At 35.3% G+C, this 14,637-nt stretch overlaps 1 protein-coding gene across 7 annotated transcripts in view; it reads right to left on the bottom strand.

Moving 5' to 3' along the window:
* ATRX (ATRX chromatin remodeler) overlaps nucleotides 1-14,637 on the bottom strand; it is a 331,172-nt gene that overhangs the window by 133,942 nt on the left and 182,593 nt on the right. For all 7 annotated transcript variants that reach the window (XM_087860258.1, XM_045801308.2, XM_045801311.2 and 4 more), the window contains 2 exons: nucleotides 8,572-8,713; nucleotides 7,388-7,497 (listed from right to left, as the gene is read on the bottom strand). In XM_087860258.1, the coding sequence (XP_087716384.1) occupies nucleotides 7,388-7,497; nucleotides 8,572-8,713 (252 nt within the window). The remainder of the gene's footprint in view (nucleotides 1-7,387; nucleotides 7,498-8,571; nucleotides 8,714-14,637) is intronic.

Genomic DNA, 14,637 nt, shown 5'->3' with positions numbered 1-14,637 from the left:
GCAAAGAATAAAGAGAAAGAAATCCAAATATATCACTAAAGAAAATCAGCAAAACATGAAAGAGAAAAAGACATGAAAGGATCAAAGAAAATCATCAGAAACAACCACCAAAGAAATACTAAAATGACACTAAATATGTAACTATCAATAATTACTTTGAATGTAACTGGACTAAGTGCTCCCAAAAAAGACACAACGTGACAGAATGGATTAAAAAAAAAAAAAAAACCCACCCACCCATATGCTACTTGCAACAAACTCATCTGAGATCTAAACAAACCTGAAGATTAAAAGTTAAGGGATGGAGAAACATCTATCGCTCAAATGGATATCAAAAAAAAAAAGGAAAAAGCCAGAATAGCAATACTGTATCAGACAATATAGAGTTTAAAACAAAGATGGAGCAAGGGACAAACTAGGACACTATATAATCATAAAAGGGAAAATTAAAAAAGATATAACAATAGTGAATATTTTTGCACCCAACATGGGAGCACCCAAATACCTAAAATAATACATAACAAACATAAAGGAACTAATTGATAATAATACAGTAATAGTGGGGATAGGGGCGCCTGGGTGGCTCAGGCAGTTAAGCGTCTGCCTTTGGCTCAGGTCATGATCTCAAGGTCCTGGGATCAAGCCCCACATTGGGCTCCCTGCTCAATGGGAAGCCTGCTTCTCCCTCTCCCTCTAATGCTCCCCCTGCTTGTGCTCTCTATCTCTCTCTCTGTCAAATAAATAAAATCTTAAAAAAAAGAAAAAACAGCAATAGTGGGGATATTAACACCCCACTCGCATCAATGGACAGATCATCTAAACAGAAAACCAACAAGAAAACACTGCCTTTGAATGACACATTGGAACAGATGAATTTAACAGATATACGTAGAACATTCCATCCTGAAACAGCAGAATACACATTCAAGTGCACGTGAATTCTCCAGAATACATATGACATATTAGCCCACAAAACAAGCCTCGACAAACTCAAGAAGACAGAATTCATACCGTAAATCTTTTCTGACCAAAATGCTATTAAACTGTAAGTCAACCATAAGGAAAAAATCTAGAAAATAACAAATACATGGAAATTACATAACATGCTATTAAACAATTAATGGATCAATCAGGAAATAAAAGAAGAAATAAAAAACTACATGGAAACAAATGAAAATGAAAACGCAATGACCAAAACCACTGAGATGGAGCAAAAACAGTTCTAAAAGGGAAGGTTACAGCAATACTAGATACCTTAAGAAGCAAGAAAAATCTGAAACAAACAACCCATCCTTACACCTAAAGAAGCCAGAAAAAGAACAACAAATAAAACCTAAAACCAGCAGAAGGAAGGAGATAATAAAAATTACAGCAGAAATAAATGATTCAGAAAGTAAAAAATAAAATAGAAAAGATCAATGAAACAAGGAGCTGGTTCCTTGAAAAAAAATCCATAAAATATATAAACCTCTAGCTAGACTGAGAAGTAAAAAAAGAGAAAGTACTCAAGTAAATAAAATTCTAAGTGAGTAAAATTCTAAGTGAGAGGAGAAATAATCAATGACATTATAAAAATACAAACAATTATAAGAGAATATTATGAAAAAATACATACTAAAAAAATGGACAACCTAGAAGAAACGGATAAATTCCTACAAAAATATAAACTGCCAAAACTGAAAAAGGAAGATACAGAAAATTCCATTACAACCACAACCAGCAAAGTAATTGAATCAGTAATCAAAAAAACCCTAACAAACTAAAGACCAGGAAAAAAGGTCTTTATACGTGAATTCCACCAAACATTTAAAGAAGAGTTAATACCTATTCTTCTTTACTAGAAAATATAGAAAAGGAATAAAAACTTCCAAATTTATTCTATGAGGCCAGCATTACCCTGATTAAAAAAACAAAGACATCACTAAAAAGGAGAACTACAGGCTAATATCCCTGGTAAACACTGATGTAAAAATGTTCAACAAAATAATAGGAAACCAAATCCAACAATGCATTTCAAAAATCATACACCATGATCAAGTGCGATTTATTCCTGGGCTGCAAGGGTCAGTCAATACTGGCAAATCAATCAACGTCAAACATCACAAAAATAAAAGAAAGGATAAATACCATATAATCATTTCAATAGAGCAGAAAAAAGATTTGACAAACTACAACATCCATTCATGATAAAAACCTTAAACAAAGTAGACTTAGAGGAACCATACCTGAACATAAGAAAGACTCTACCAAAAAACCGCTAGAACTGATAAACTCAGGGAATTCACAGTACACAAAATCAACAAACAAAAATCTGTTGCATTTCTATACACCAATGATGAAGAGGCAGAAACAGAAATTAAGAAAACAATACAATTTACAACTGCACCAAAAACAATAAGATACCCAGGAATAAGCTTAACCAAAAGACCTGTACTCTGAAAAGTAAAAAATACTGATGAGAGAAACTGAAGATGAAGAAATGCAAAGACAGTCCATGTTCATGGATTGGAAGAACAAAGACTGTTAAAATGTCTGTGCTACCCAAAGCAATCTACACATTAATGCAATCCCTATCAAAATACCAGCAGCATTTTCCACAGAGCTAGAACAAACAATCCTAAAATCTGTATGGAACCACAAGGATCCCCAACAGCCAAAGTAATCTCGAAAAAAGAAAAGCAAAACATAAGTGCACCTGGGTGGCTCAGTTGGTTGAGCATCCGACTCTTGGTTTCAGTTCGGGTCATGATCTCAAGGTCTTAGGATTGAGCCCTGGGACAGGCTCCGTCCGCACTCAAGAGGGAGGCTGCCTGGGATTCTCTCCCCACCTCTCCCTCTACCCCTCCCCCCACTCATTCACGCACTCATTCTAAAATAAATAAATATTGAAAAAAAAAACAAGAAAAGCATTATAATTCCAGATATCATATAATTCCAGACATTACAAAGCTGTAGTAATTGAAACAGTATGGTACTGGCACAAAAATACACACAATAAAAACCCAGAAATAAACCAACAATTACATGGTCAATTAATCTTTGACAAACTAGGAAAGAACATCTAATGGGAAAAACACAGTCTCTAGAAGAAATGGTATTGAGAAAACTAGAGAGTGACACGCAAAAGAAAGAAAATGGACCACTTTCCAACACCATACAAAAAGATAAATTCAAAATGGATGAAAGACCTAAATGTGAAACCTAAACCCATAAAATTATCTGAACAGTGCACAGGCAGTAGGTTCTCTGATTGGCTGTAGGAACATTTTAAGAGATATGGCTCTGAGTCAAGGGAAACAAAAGCAAAAATAAACTATTGGGCTTCATCAAAATGGAAAGCTTCTGCAGAGCAAAGGAAACAATCAACCAAACTAAAAGGTAACCTTCACAACCGGAGAAGGTATTTGTAAATAACATATCTGATAAAGGGTTAAGTATCCAAAATATATAAAAAACCTTTAAAACTCAACACCAAAAAACCCAAATAATCCGGTTAAAAAATGTACACAAGGCATGAACAGACATTTTTCCAAATATAAACAGATGGCCAACAGACACAGAAAAGAAGATCAACATCACTCATCAACAAGGAAAAGCAAATCAAAATAACAATGACATAGCACCTTTAACCCTGTCAGAATGGCTAACGTCAAAAACACAAGAAAAAGAAGTGTTGACGAGGATGTGGAAAAAAGGAACCATATTGCTCTTTTGGTGGGAAAACAAACTGATACAGCCACATTGGAAAATAGAATGGAGATTCCTCAAAAAGTTAAAAAGAGAACTGCTCTACGGTCCAGCAATCACACTACTGAGTATTTACCCAAAAAATAGAAAAAACACTAATTTGGAGGCATATATATATACCCCTATGTTTTAAAAAGCATGATTTACAATTGCCAAATTATGGAAGTGGCCCAAGTGTCCATCCATAGATGAATAGATAAAGATGTGAGATACACACACACACACACACACACACACACACACACATAGGACTATTATTTAGCTGTAAATAAGAATGAAACCTTCCCATTTCCTACAACATGGACGGAGCTAAAAGCAAAATGCTAACTGTACTAAGTCAGAATAACAAAAATATCACAGGATTTCACTCATATGTGAAATTCAAGAAACAAAAAAATGAACACTCATATGTGAAATTTAAGAAACAAAAAATGAACAAAGGGAAAAAAAGGAGAGAGAGACAAATCAAGAAACAGATCCTTAATTATAGAGAACAAACTGATGATTACCAGAGGGGAGGGTGGTTAAGTGGATGGAATAAATAGATAATGGGGACTAAGAGGTGCCCTTGTCATAATGAGCGTTGGGTGATTTATGGAATTAGTGAATAACTATATTGTATACCTGAAACTAATATAACATTGTACATTAACTGAATAGAATTAAAAACTTAAAAGCCAATGCAGGGGTGGTTCAGTACCCACAAATCAATGTGATATGCCACATTAATAAAAGAAAGCCTAAGAACCACATGATCTTCTCAATAGATGCAGAAAAAGTATGACAAAATAGAGCATCCTTTCTTGATAAAAATCCTCAAGAAAGTAGGGATAGATTGGAACCTACCTCAGCATCATAAAGTCCATATATGAAAGACTCACAGCTAATATCATCCTCAACGGGAAAAAACTGAAGAGTTTTCCCCTAAGGTTAGGAACATAACAGGGATGTCTACTCTCACCACTACTGTTCAACATAGTACTGGAAGTCCTAGCCTCAGCAATCAGACAACAAAAAGAAATAAAAGGCATCCAAATCAGCAAGGAAGAAGGAAAACTTTCAGGCTTTTCGGACAACCGGATACTCCATAGAAAACCCGAAAGACTCCAACAAAAAATTGATAGAACTGATACAGGAATTAAGCAAAGCCAGGATACAAAATCAATTTACAGAATTCTGCTACATGTCTATACACCAATAATTAAGCAGCAAAAAGAGAAATCAAGGAATTGATCCCATTTACAACTGCACAAAAAAACATAAGATACCTAGGAATAGCCTAACCAAAGAGGTAAAAGATTTGTACTCTGAAAACTACAGAACACTTACAAAAGAAATTGAAGAGGACACAAAGAAATGGAAAAACATTCCATTCTCATGGAAAGGAAGAACAAATATTGTTGAAATGTCTATACTACCCAAAGCAATCTACACATTTAATGCAATCCCTATCAAAACACCATTAGCATTTTTCACAGAGCTAGAACAAACAATCCTAAAATCTTTATGGAACCACAAAAGACCCCAAATAGCCAAAGCAATCTTGAAAAAGAAAAGTAAAGCTAGAGGCATCACAATTTCAGACTTCAAGCTGTATTACAAATCTGTAATCATCAAGACAGTACAGTACTGGCCCCAAAACAGACACATAAACCAATGGAACAGAATAGAGAACCCAGAAATGGACCCACAACTATATGGTCAACTAATCTTTGACAAAGCAGAAGGAATCCAATGGAAAAAAGATAGTCTCTTCAACAAATAGTGCCAGGAAAAATGGACAGCAATATGCGAAAGAATGAAGCTGGACCACTTTTTTCCACCATACACAAAAATAAATTCTACATTTATTCCACATTTAGGATGAAAGACCTAAATGTGAGACAGCAAACCATCACAATCTTAGAGGAGAAACCAGGCAGCAACCTATTTGACCTCAGCCATAGCAACTTCTTACTAGACACGTCTACAGAAGTAAGGGAAACAAAAGCAGAAATGAACTATTGTGACTTCATCAAGATAAAAAGCTTCTACACAGCAAAGGAAACAACAAAACTAAAAGGCAACCTACTGAATGTGAGAAGATACTTGTAAATGACATATCGGAAAGAGGTCTAGCATCCAATATCTATAAAGAACTTATCAAACTGAACACCCAAAAAACAAATAATCCAGTTAAGAAATGGTCAGAAGGCATGAACGGAGATTTCTTCAAAGACATGAAAAAAAATGTTCATCACTCATCATCAGGGAACTATGAATCAAAACCACAATGAGATACCACCTCACACAGGTCAGAATGGCAAAAATTAACAATTCGGGAAACAACATATGTTGGCAAGGATGTGGAGAAAGGGGAATGCTCTTACACTGTTGGTGGGAATGCAAACTGGCGCAGCCATTCTAGAAAACAGTATGGAGGCTCCACAAAAAAGTTAAAAATAGAACTACCTTATGACCCAGCAATTGCACTACTAGATATTTATTCAATGGATAACAAAACTACTGATTTAAAGGGGCACATGCACCCCTATGTTTACAGCAGCATTACCAACAATGCCAAATTATGGAAAGAGCCCAAATGTCCACTGACTCATGAATGGATAATTAAGATATGGTAAATATATACCATGGAATATTATTCTGCCATCAAAAAGAATGAAACGTTGCCACTAGCAAGGACATGGATGGAACTAGAGTGTATTAGGCTAAATGAAATAAGTTAGAGAAAGACAAATACAAAATAACTTCACTTATATGTGGAATTTAAGAAATAAAAAAGATGAACATAGCAGAAGGGAAGGAAAAAAAGGGGATAAAAACTGAGAGGAGGCAAACCATAAGAGACTTACCTATAGAGGGTGGTTGGAAGGGAGGTGGGATGAAGTGGGAGGATGGGCTAAATGGGTGAGGGACATTAAGGAGGGCACTCGTTGTGATGAGCACTGTGTGTTATATGTAACTGATGAATCACTAAATTCTACCCCTGAAACCAATACTACACGATATGCTAAGTAACTTGAATTTCAATAAAATCTTGGAACAAAAAAAGAACCTTAAAAGCCAAGAAAACTGGTTAAATGGTTAAAAAATAAAAAATAAAGTGTTCCGACTCACTTAATCTGTAATTATTATCTCATGGCTCAATATTACATATATATATTTAAAAATATATATATTATATACATATTCACTAATGTCACATCTGCTACAAGTCCTGCCAATCAGAAATTCAGTATTTTAATAGTGAAAAATATTTTATATTCTCATTACTATAGGATCACAGATTATTAAATATTTTAAGGAATATCATTTCAACGTCAGAATCGTTGCAGTTTTTACTGGCTATGCCTTGTAATCCCATTCCTTCACTTCATTAGGATCTCTGCTCATACACCACTCCTTAAAGTTGCATTCCCTCTCTATTTCTCTGAACACTTACTACCTGAAAGTACCTATTTCTTATTTGGTTAAAATCTCTCAACCGTACTACAATATAAGCTTCCTGAGAGTGGGATCTTGTTATTCTTGTTTACTGCTATCTCCAGACCCTGTAACTCTGCCTGGGACACAGAATAGAATCCAACATATATTCTTGAATTCATGAATGCACAAGAACAGAACACCTTCAAGTTCTTACCTGTAAAGTCTTACCAAGGCCCATGCAGTGTGCTAGAATGCATCCTGAACCTGGAGATTTCTTTGTTTTTTTTACAGATTCACAGCAGCAATCCCACATAAACTGAACACCTAAAAATGATAGCTTCATTAAGTTTAAAGATCCAAGTAAAAAATCTTCCTTCATAAACACATCAAAAACATTAACTAAAACTTCCATAGAAAGAGAATTTTAAAATGAGATAAAGAATCTCATATGTATATATGAGATCCCCCCACCCTCACTAAAGTTAATTAGGAAAAAAAAGAAGACAGTAAACTGAAGCATACAACAGGGCGACTTTCCTTCTTCATTCATCTTATCTATCACAGCAAACCTTCATTCCCTGGGACAAACCGAAGAATCATATGAATAATCTAAAATAGAAATGTTATCTAAAATTTTATCTAATTTATAGATTCCTATCAAGTATTCTTTCAGGTTTATTGAGTTGATTAGGAAAACTACCCAGGAGATAATTTATCATTTCTCCTTTTATTCAATAGTAAAGACTAAACAAGAAAGGGGGCTCACTACCCAAGAAGTAGAACTGTACAACTTCCCTTATGAGTTCATTCACATACACACTCAAAACTGACTTACTGATTCCACTTTAACAAAATAGAAAATAGGGATAATTTGATATCTTTCGAAATACCAATGTCAGAATATTATTAACAAACACACCTGAAAATGTTGAAACAGCATTTCCCAAAGGCTTTTAGCTAATGGTGGTATCTCTCCCTACCCTGTAGCAGCCCTTACCCAACCACTGCAGACTACATGAAATCCACTTGCTATATATACCCATTTGTATGTGGCACTTATTTCCCCTTCTATAACACTCATTTTCTTTGCAATCATTCAACTATTTCTCCTCACTTATTTATGAGCTCCATAGGGGGCTGGGTTCATGTTTGTTTTGCTCACCAATGTGCCTCTAGTGCTTAGCAGAATGTGAGGCACACAGGAGACACCAAATATTGGTAAAACTTGATTAAAAATGCTTTAATCATGGAACATCTGGTTCCGCTGGTTAAGCATCCAACTCTTGATTTAGGCTCTGGACTTATCTCAGGGTCATGAGTTCAAGCCCCACGTTGAGCTCCATGCTGGGCAAGGAGCCAACTTAAAAAAAATGCTTTAATCAGAAAAGTGTTTCTTACCATCTACTTGATGTGGTTTCAATTTGATAACCATATTTCTATGAACCTGCACTAAAGGTTCTTTGGTTTCTTCATCTTCATCTAAAACCAACTTGGTTGTTATTGGACACTTGGTGGGTGAAGCATCTTCAATTTCTATCACCTACGAGAAAGGGAATTAGTTAGCGAACTCATAGAAATCTTTCAAACAATGGTGGAGTACTAGCATTACTAAAGGAAATTTTCCAAAATATAGACACAACTACTTACACACCACACATCCAGTATTTTGGTTCAATAAGATCAGAACAGATCACAGGTTAACACATGTTTTCCAAAATTAATACTTGTACAAGACTTTGAACCACCGTGGAAATATCAGTAATTTAGCTCATCAGTTCTCACCCAATATATCTCAACACACATGATAGGTAAAGTTGTGAGAAAATCAGTGCTCTAAAATAAACTATAGTACCACCTACAAATTTGAATAGACACATGGCTCCCAAACAAGGATGGTTCTCTTTTTCAAGAAGACATCTAAAAATGTTCAAGGGCACTTAAGGTTGTCACAATGACTGGTCAGGACTGGTATTTAATGTAGGCAGAGAGGAAAGTAAATACAGATGTTCAATAATATAAAAGACAATCCCAAACAAGAACTGTTCCACCCAAAATGCCAAACGACTCCCACTGCAAAACTGTAAATATGTGTTGCGAAAAAGAAAAACTTTTAGAAACACTGGTTTGAGAACCACGGGCTCAAAAAACATTTACAAAAACATAAAATATCCTCTAACTGCAAAAGCGAAACAATTATCTCAAGTTTCTTAAGAAAAAGCTTAAACAGATATAAATACACATGAATACATGTATGTGTATACATTTTCTGCTGTCTTATCCCAATATCATCCATTACATACTATCCCCACGAACTATATAAGGTAGGTACAAATATGCCCATTTTACAAATAAAAAGAAGTGGAAGACACAGAAGTTACATAACTTATATAAAGTCATACAATTAATTAAATATTACAACACTACGATACCCAGAGGGTCAGACACTAGAGTCCTTGCTCTTAAACACTACATGATACTACCTTAATAAAGGAAATGCTTGTATAAACAAACAGTTTTATGATTCCATGAAAACCAATAAAGATTCATGATTTTGTTTTTTATAAAATTCATGATTTTAAAAATACAGACATTATGATATTTAAGGAATACGATTTACCCAGTATTTTCTTTCTTATTTAGAACTGTAACTATGATTACTTAATATTTACCACAGAAATTTTCAAATGTAAAAAAAAAGTAGAATAGCATACTAAACCCTGTTACCCATTATCCAGCTTCAAATATTATCAACTTCTGGTTAGTTTCTTTTCACTGATAGCCTCCTGCCCATTCTCCAACTCCTCAGATCCCACATATGATTTTGAAGCAAACATTCAGAAAGCATGGAATTTCATCTGTAAATGTTTTTAAATTTCTCTTTAAAAGGACACTCTCTTTTTTAAACTCTAAGTAAATTATCATTATTGCACATAAAAAATTATAAGTCACAAATCTGTGATAAACTACCTGAATACATACTGCACCTACATAAAAGTGTAAATGACATACAAATAAAGATTAATACTAGGTGACACCATGGTGGAGTAAAAATACCATGGGCCACTGAGGTCCAAACCCCATTTTAAGAACTTACTTAAACCCTCCTAGCTTCAGATTTTTTCACCTACAAACTGGGAAAGATTATAAACAGCTCTCATGGGGTTGTTGTGGAGATTAAGTAAGACAATGTATGAAAAGTAACTGACGTAGACTAAGTAGTTGCTAAATTTTTATTGTATCCTAGCTTGGATGTGTCCAAACTTCATATCACTGGGGCAAATTCATTAATCAAACTGGAAAATTCCCTGAATGTCTTGTCATTTTTGGAAGCTGTAGCAGACGGAATCATAAAATGGTCCCTAAGATCCCATCCTCTGGTGTAAACACCCTGTATAGTCTGATGCCTCTGAGTGTGGTTGAGATCTGTAAATATGATGGGATATCATTACCATAATTGAGTTAGTAATCAGTTGGATTTGATTTAATCAAAAAGAGGATTCTCCTAGGTGGGCCAGACCTAATCAAAATGAGCCCTTTAAAAGACTGAAGTGTAAGAAATGCTCTCTTACTAGTCTTGAAGCCATGTTGTGGAGAAGTGTCTAGGAGCTAACAACCTCAATGCTACAACTACAAAAAACTGAATTCTGATAAAAAGGGAGCTTAAAAAGGACACAAAGTCATATATGAAAATCTGAGCTCTGGCTAACAACTTAATATCTACACTGAGCAGGTAACCAAGTAGAGCTGTACTCACTTAAGCCACTCTGAAATTCCTGACTTACAGGACTGTGACATAATAACACTGTCTTAAGAGGGTAAGTTTTCGATAATATTTTAACACATGACTAGAAAAATAATAAAACACAATGCTATAAGTAAGACTTCGGAAGCATATGTTCATTAGTGATTTGCAAGATATTTTTGTTATTAGGTGCTGTCTTTGGACTGAGAATTAGTGAATCTTCATCCTGAATGTAGGAGGAGATAATCTTTTTTATCATTTTTTTTTTCTTCACCATCATAAGTGTACTCTTTATTCCTCGACCCCTATTTCCCCCAAGCCCCTGCCCACCTCCCCTCTGGTAACCATCAGTTTGTTCTCTATAGTTAAGAGTCTGTTTCTTGGTTTGTCTCTCTTTTTTTCCTTTACTCATTTGTTTTGTTTCTTAAATTTGACATATGAGTAAGATCATATGGTATTTGTCTATCTCTAGGTGACTTATTTCGATCAGCATTATACTCTCTATCTCTAGACATGTCACTGCAAATGGCAAGATTTCAATCTTTTTATGGCTGAATAATATTCCATATATATATATATATATATATAACACTTTTTCTTACCCATTAATCTATCGATAGACACTTGAGCTGCTTCCATAGTCTGGCTACTGTAAATAATGCTGCAATAAACACAGGGGTCCATGTATCCCTCTGAATGAGTGCTTTTGTATTTTTGGGGTAAATACCCAGTAGTGTGATTCCTGGATCACAGAGTAGTACTATTTTTAATTTTTTGAAGAACTTCCACACTGTTTTCCAAAATGGCTTTACCAGTTTGCATTCCCACCAACGTGCAAGGGGGTTCATTTTTCTCCACAGCCTGGCCAACACTTTTTGTTTCTTGTGTTTTTCATTTTAGCCATTTTGACAGGTGTGAGGTGATATCTCAATGTAGCTTTGATGTACATTGCCCTGATAATCAGTGATGTGGGACATACTATAATGAAATGTTGTTGAATCACTACATTGTACACCTGAAACAACTAAAACACTGTATGTCAACTATATTTAAATAAAAAAACAAAAATACAAAAGGGATTTAACAATAGAATGAGCATACAGAAGAATTAATAAGCATGAAGGTGGCAAGTGAAATTATAAACCTACGGAACAGAAAGAAAAAAGAATGAAGAAAAATGAAAGACTAAGCAACTTGTGGGATATCATCAAGTGGACCAACATATACATTAGGAGAGTCAAAGATGAGAATGAGAAAGGGGCAAAAAGATTATTTGAGGAAATACTTGCCCAAAACTCTGCAAAAGTGAGTCAAGACCAGAATCTACAAATCCAAGAAATGTAACAAACTAGAAGTGAGATAAACTAAAAGAGACCCAGACTGAGCACATTATAATCAAAGCTTTGAAGGCCAAAGACAAAGAGAATCTTGAAAGTAGCTAGAGAGAACTTGTCAGATACAGGGACCATCAATAACATTATCAGCTGACTTCTCATCAGAAACTGGAACATTCTCTTCACCAGACACAAAGATAAACTCAAAATGGATGAAAGACCTCAATGTGAGACAGGAATCCGGAGCATAGGAAGTAAATTCTTCAACATCAGCCACAGCAACTTCTTTCAGCCATGTCTCCAGAGGCAAGGAAAACAAAAGCAAAAATGAACTTTTGGGACTTCGAGATAAAAAGCTTCTGTACAGCAAAGGAAACAATCAACAAAACTAAAAGGCAACCCAAGGAATGGGAGAAGATATTTGCAAATGACGTATCTGATAAAGGGTTAGTGTTCAAATTCTATAATAAACTTATCAAACTCATAAACCAAAACACAAATAATCCAGTTAAAAAATGGGCAGAAGATATGAAGCGATTCCTCCAAAAAAGACATCCAGATGGCTAAGAGACACATGAAAAGATGCAGAACATCACTCAGAATCAGGGAAATACAAATGAAAACCAAGATAAGATACCACCTCACACTTGTCAGAATGGCTAAAATTAACAACACAAGAAACAACAGGTGTTGGCGAGGATGCAGAGAAAGGGGAACCCTTTTGTACTTGGTGGGAATGCAAACTGGTGTAGCCACTCCGGAGAACATTATGGAGGTTCCTCAAAAAGTAAAAAATGGACCTACCGTACACTCCAGCCATTGCACTACTAGGTATTTACCCAAAGGATACAAAATACAGATTCAAAAGGGTACATGCACCCCGATGTTTATAGCAGCATTATCAACATTGGCAAACTATGGAGAGAGCACAAATGTCCATGAACTGATAAATGGCTAAAGAAGATGTGGGGTGTGTGTGTGTGTGTGTGTGTGTGTGTGTGTGTGTATACATAAAACCTTGTATACATACACACACACACCCACACACACTGGAATATTACACAGTTAACAGAAAGAATGAAATGTTGCCATTTGCAATGACATGATGTAGCTAGAGTGTATTATGCTAACCACAATAAGTCAGAGAAAGACAAATAACATATGATTTTATATATATGTGGAATTTAAGAAACAAAATAGATGAATATATGGGAAGGGAAAATAAAAAAGAGAGAGGGAAACAAACCATAAGAGACTCTTAAAGGGGGCGCCTGGGTGGCTCAGTCACTTAAGCATCTGCCTTCAGCTCAAGTCATGAGCTCAGGATCCTGGAATCGAACCTGCACGGGGTTCCTTGCTCAGCGGGGTGTCTTCTTCTCCCTCTCCCTCTGCCCCTCCCCCTGTTCATGCTCTCTCTCTAATAAATAAACAAAATCTTTAAAAAGAGAGAGAGAGACTCTTAAAGATATAGTACAAACATCTGGGGTGATGTATGGAAGTGGGTGGGGGATGAGCTAGAAGGGTGATGGGTATTAAGGAGGGCACTTGATATGACGAGCACTAGGTTTTGTATGTATTGGCTAAGTCACTGAATTCCATTCCTGAAGCCCATACCGCACTCTATGTTAAGTAACTAGAATTTAAATAAAAGTTTGAAAAGAAAAAAGTAAAAATAGAAAAATAAAAACATGCAAAAACCTTGAATACACATTTCTCCAAATAATATACAAATGACTAATATGCATGTGAAAAAATGTTCAACATCATTAGTCATATAGAAAATGCAAATCAAAACCATAAGACATCACTTCACATCCATTACCAAAAAAAAAAAAAAAACCACGAAAACAGAAAATAAGAGAAAAGAAATAAGGAAAGAAAGAAAGAGGGGAGGGGGGCGGGGGAATGGGATAGGCTGGTGATGGGTAGTAAGGAGGGCACGTATTGCATGGTGCACTGGGTGTTATACACAACTAATTAATCATCGAACTTTACATCAAAAACCAGGGATGTACTGTATGGTGACTAACATAATATAATAAAAAATATTATTATAAGAAAAAAAAGAAAGAAAAACTGTTGGTGAAACTGTGGAGAATTAAACCTGTATGCACTGCTGGTGGCAACACAGAATGGTGCAGATGTTGTGGAAAGTGGTATGGCAATTCCTCAAAAAATTACATCCAGAACTGCATTATGTTCAGCAATTCCACTTCTATGTATATAAGCAATGGAATGGAGATATTTGTATACCCGTGTTTATAGCAGCGTTATTCACAATAGCCAAAAGGTGGAAGAAATCCAAGTACCCACCAACAGATAAATGGATAAATAAAATGTGATATACGTGTACCATATATTATTCATCCTTAGAAAGTAATGAAATTC

The sequence above is a fragment of the Ursus americanus genome, chromosome X, assembly GCF_024610735.1.
Source record: "Ursus americanus isolate L20-20 chromosome X, mUrsAme1.1.p, whole genome shotgun sequence".
Taxonomy (NCBI): Eukaryota; Metazoa; Chordata; class Mammalia; order Carnivora; family Ursidae; genus Ursus; species Ursus americanus.
Note: the sequence above shows the minus strand (reverse complement) of the source record. Positions and strands in the feature narration are given on the sequence as shown.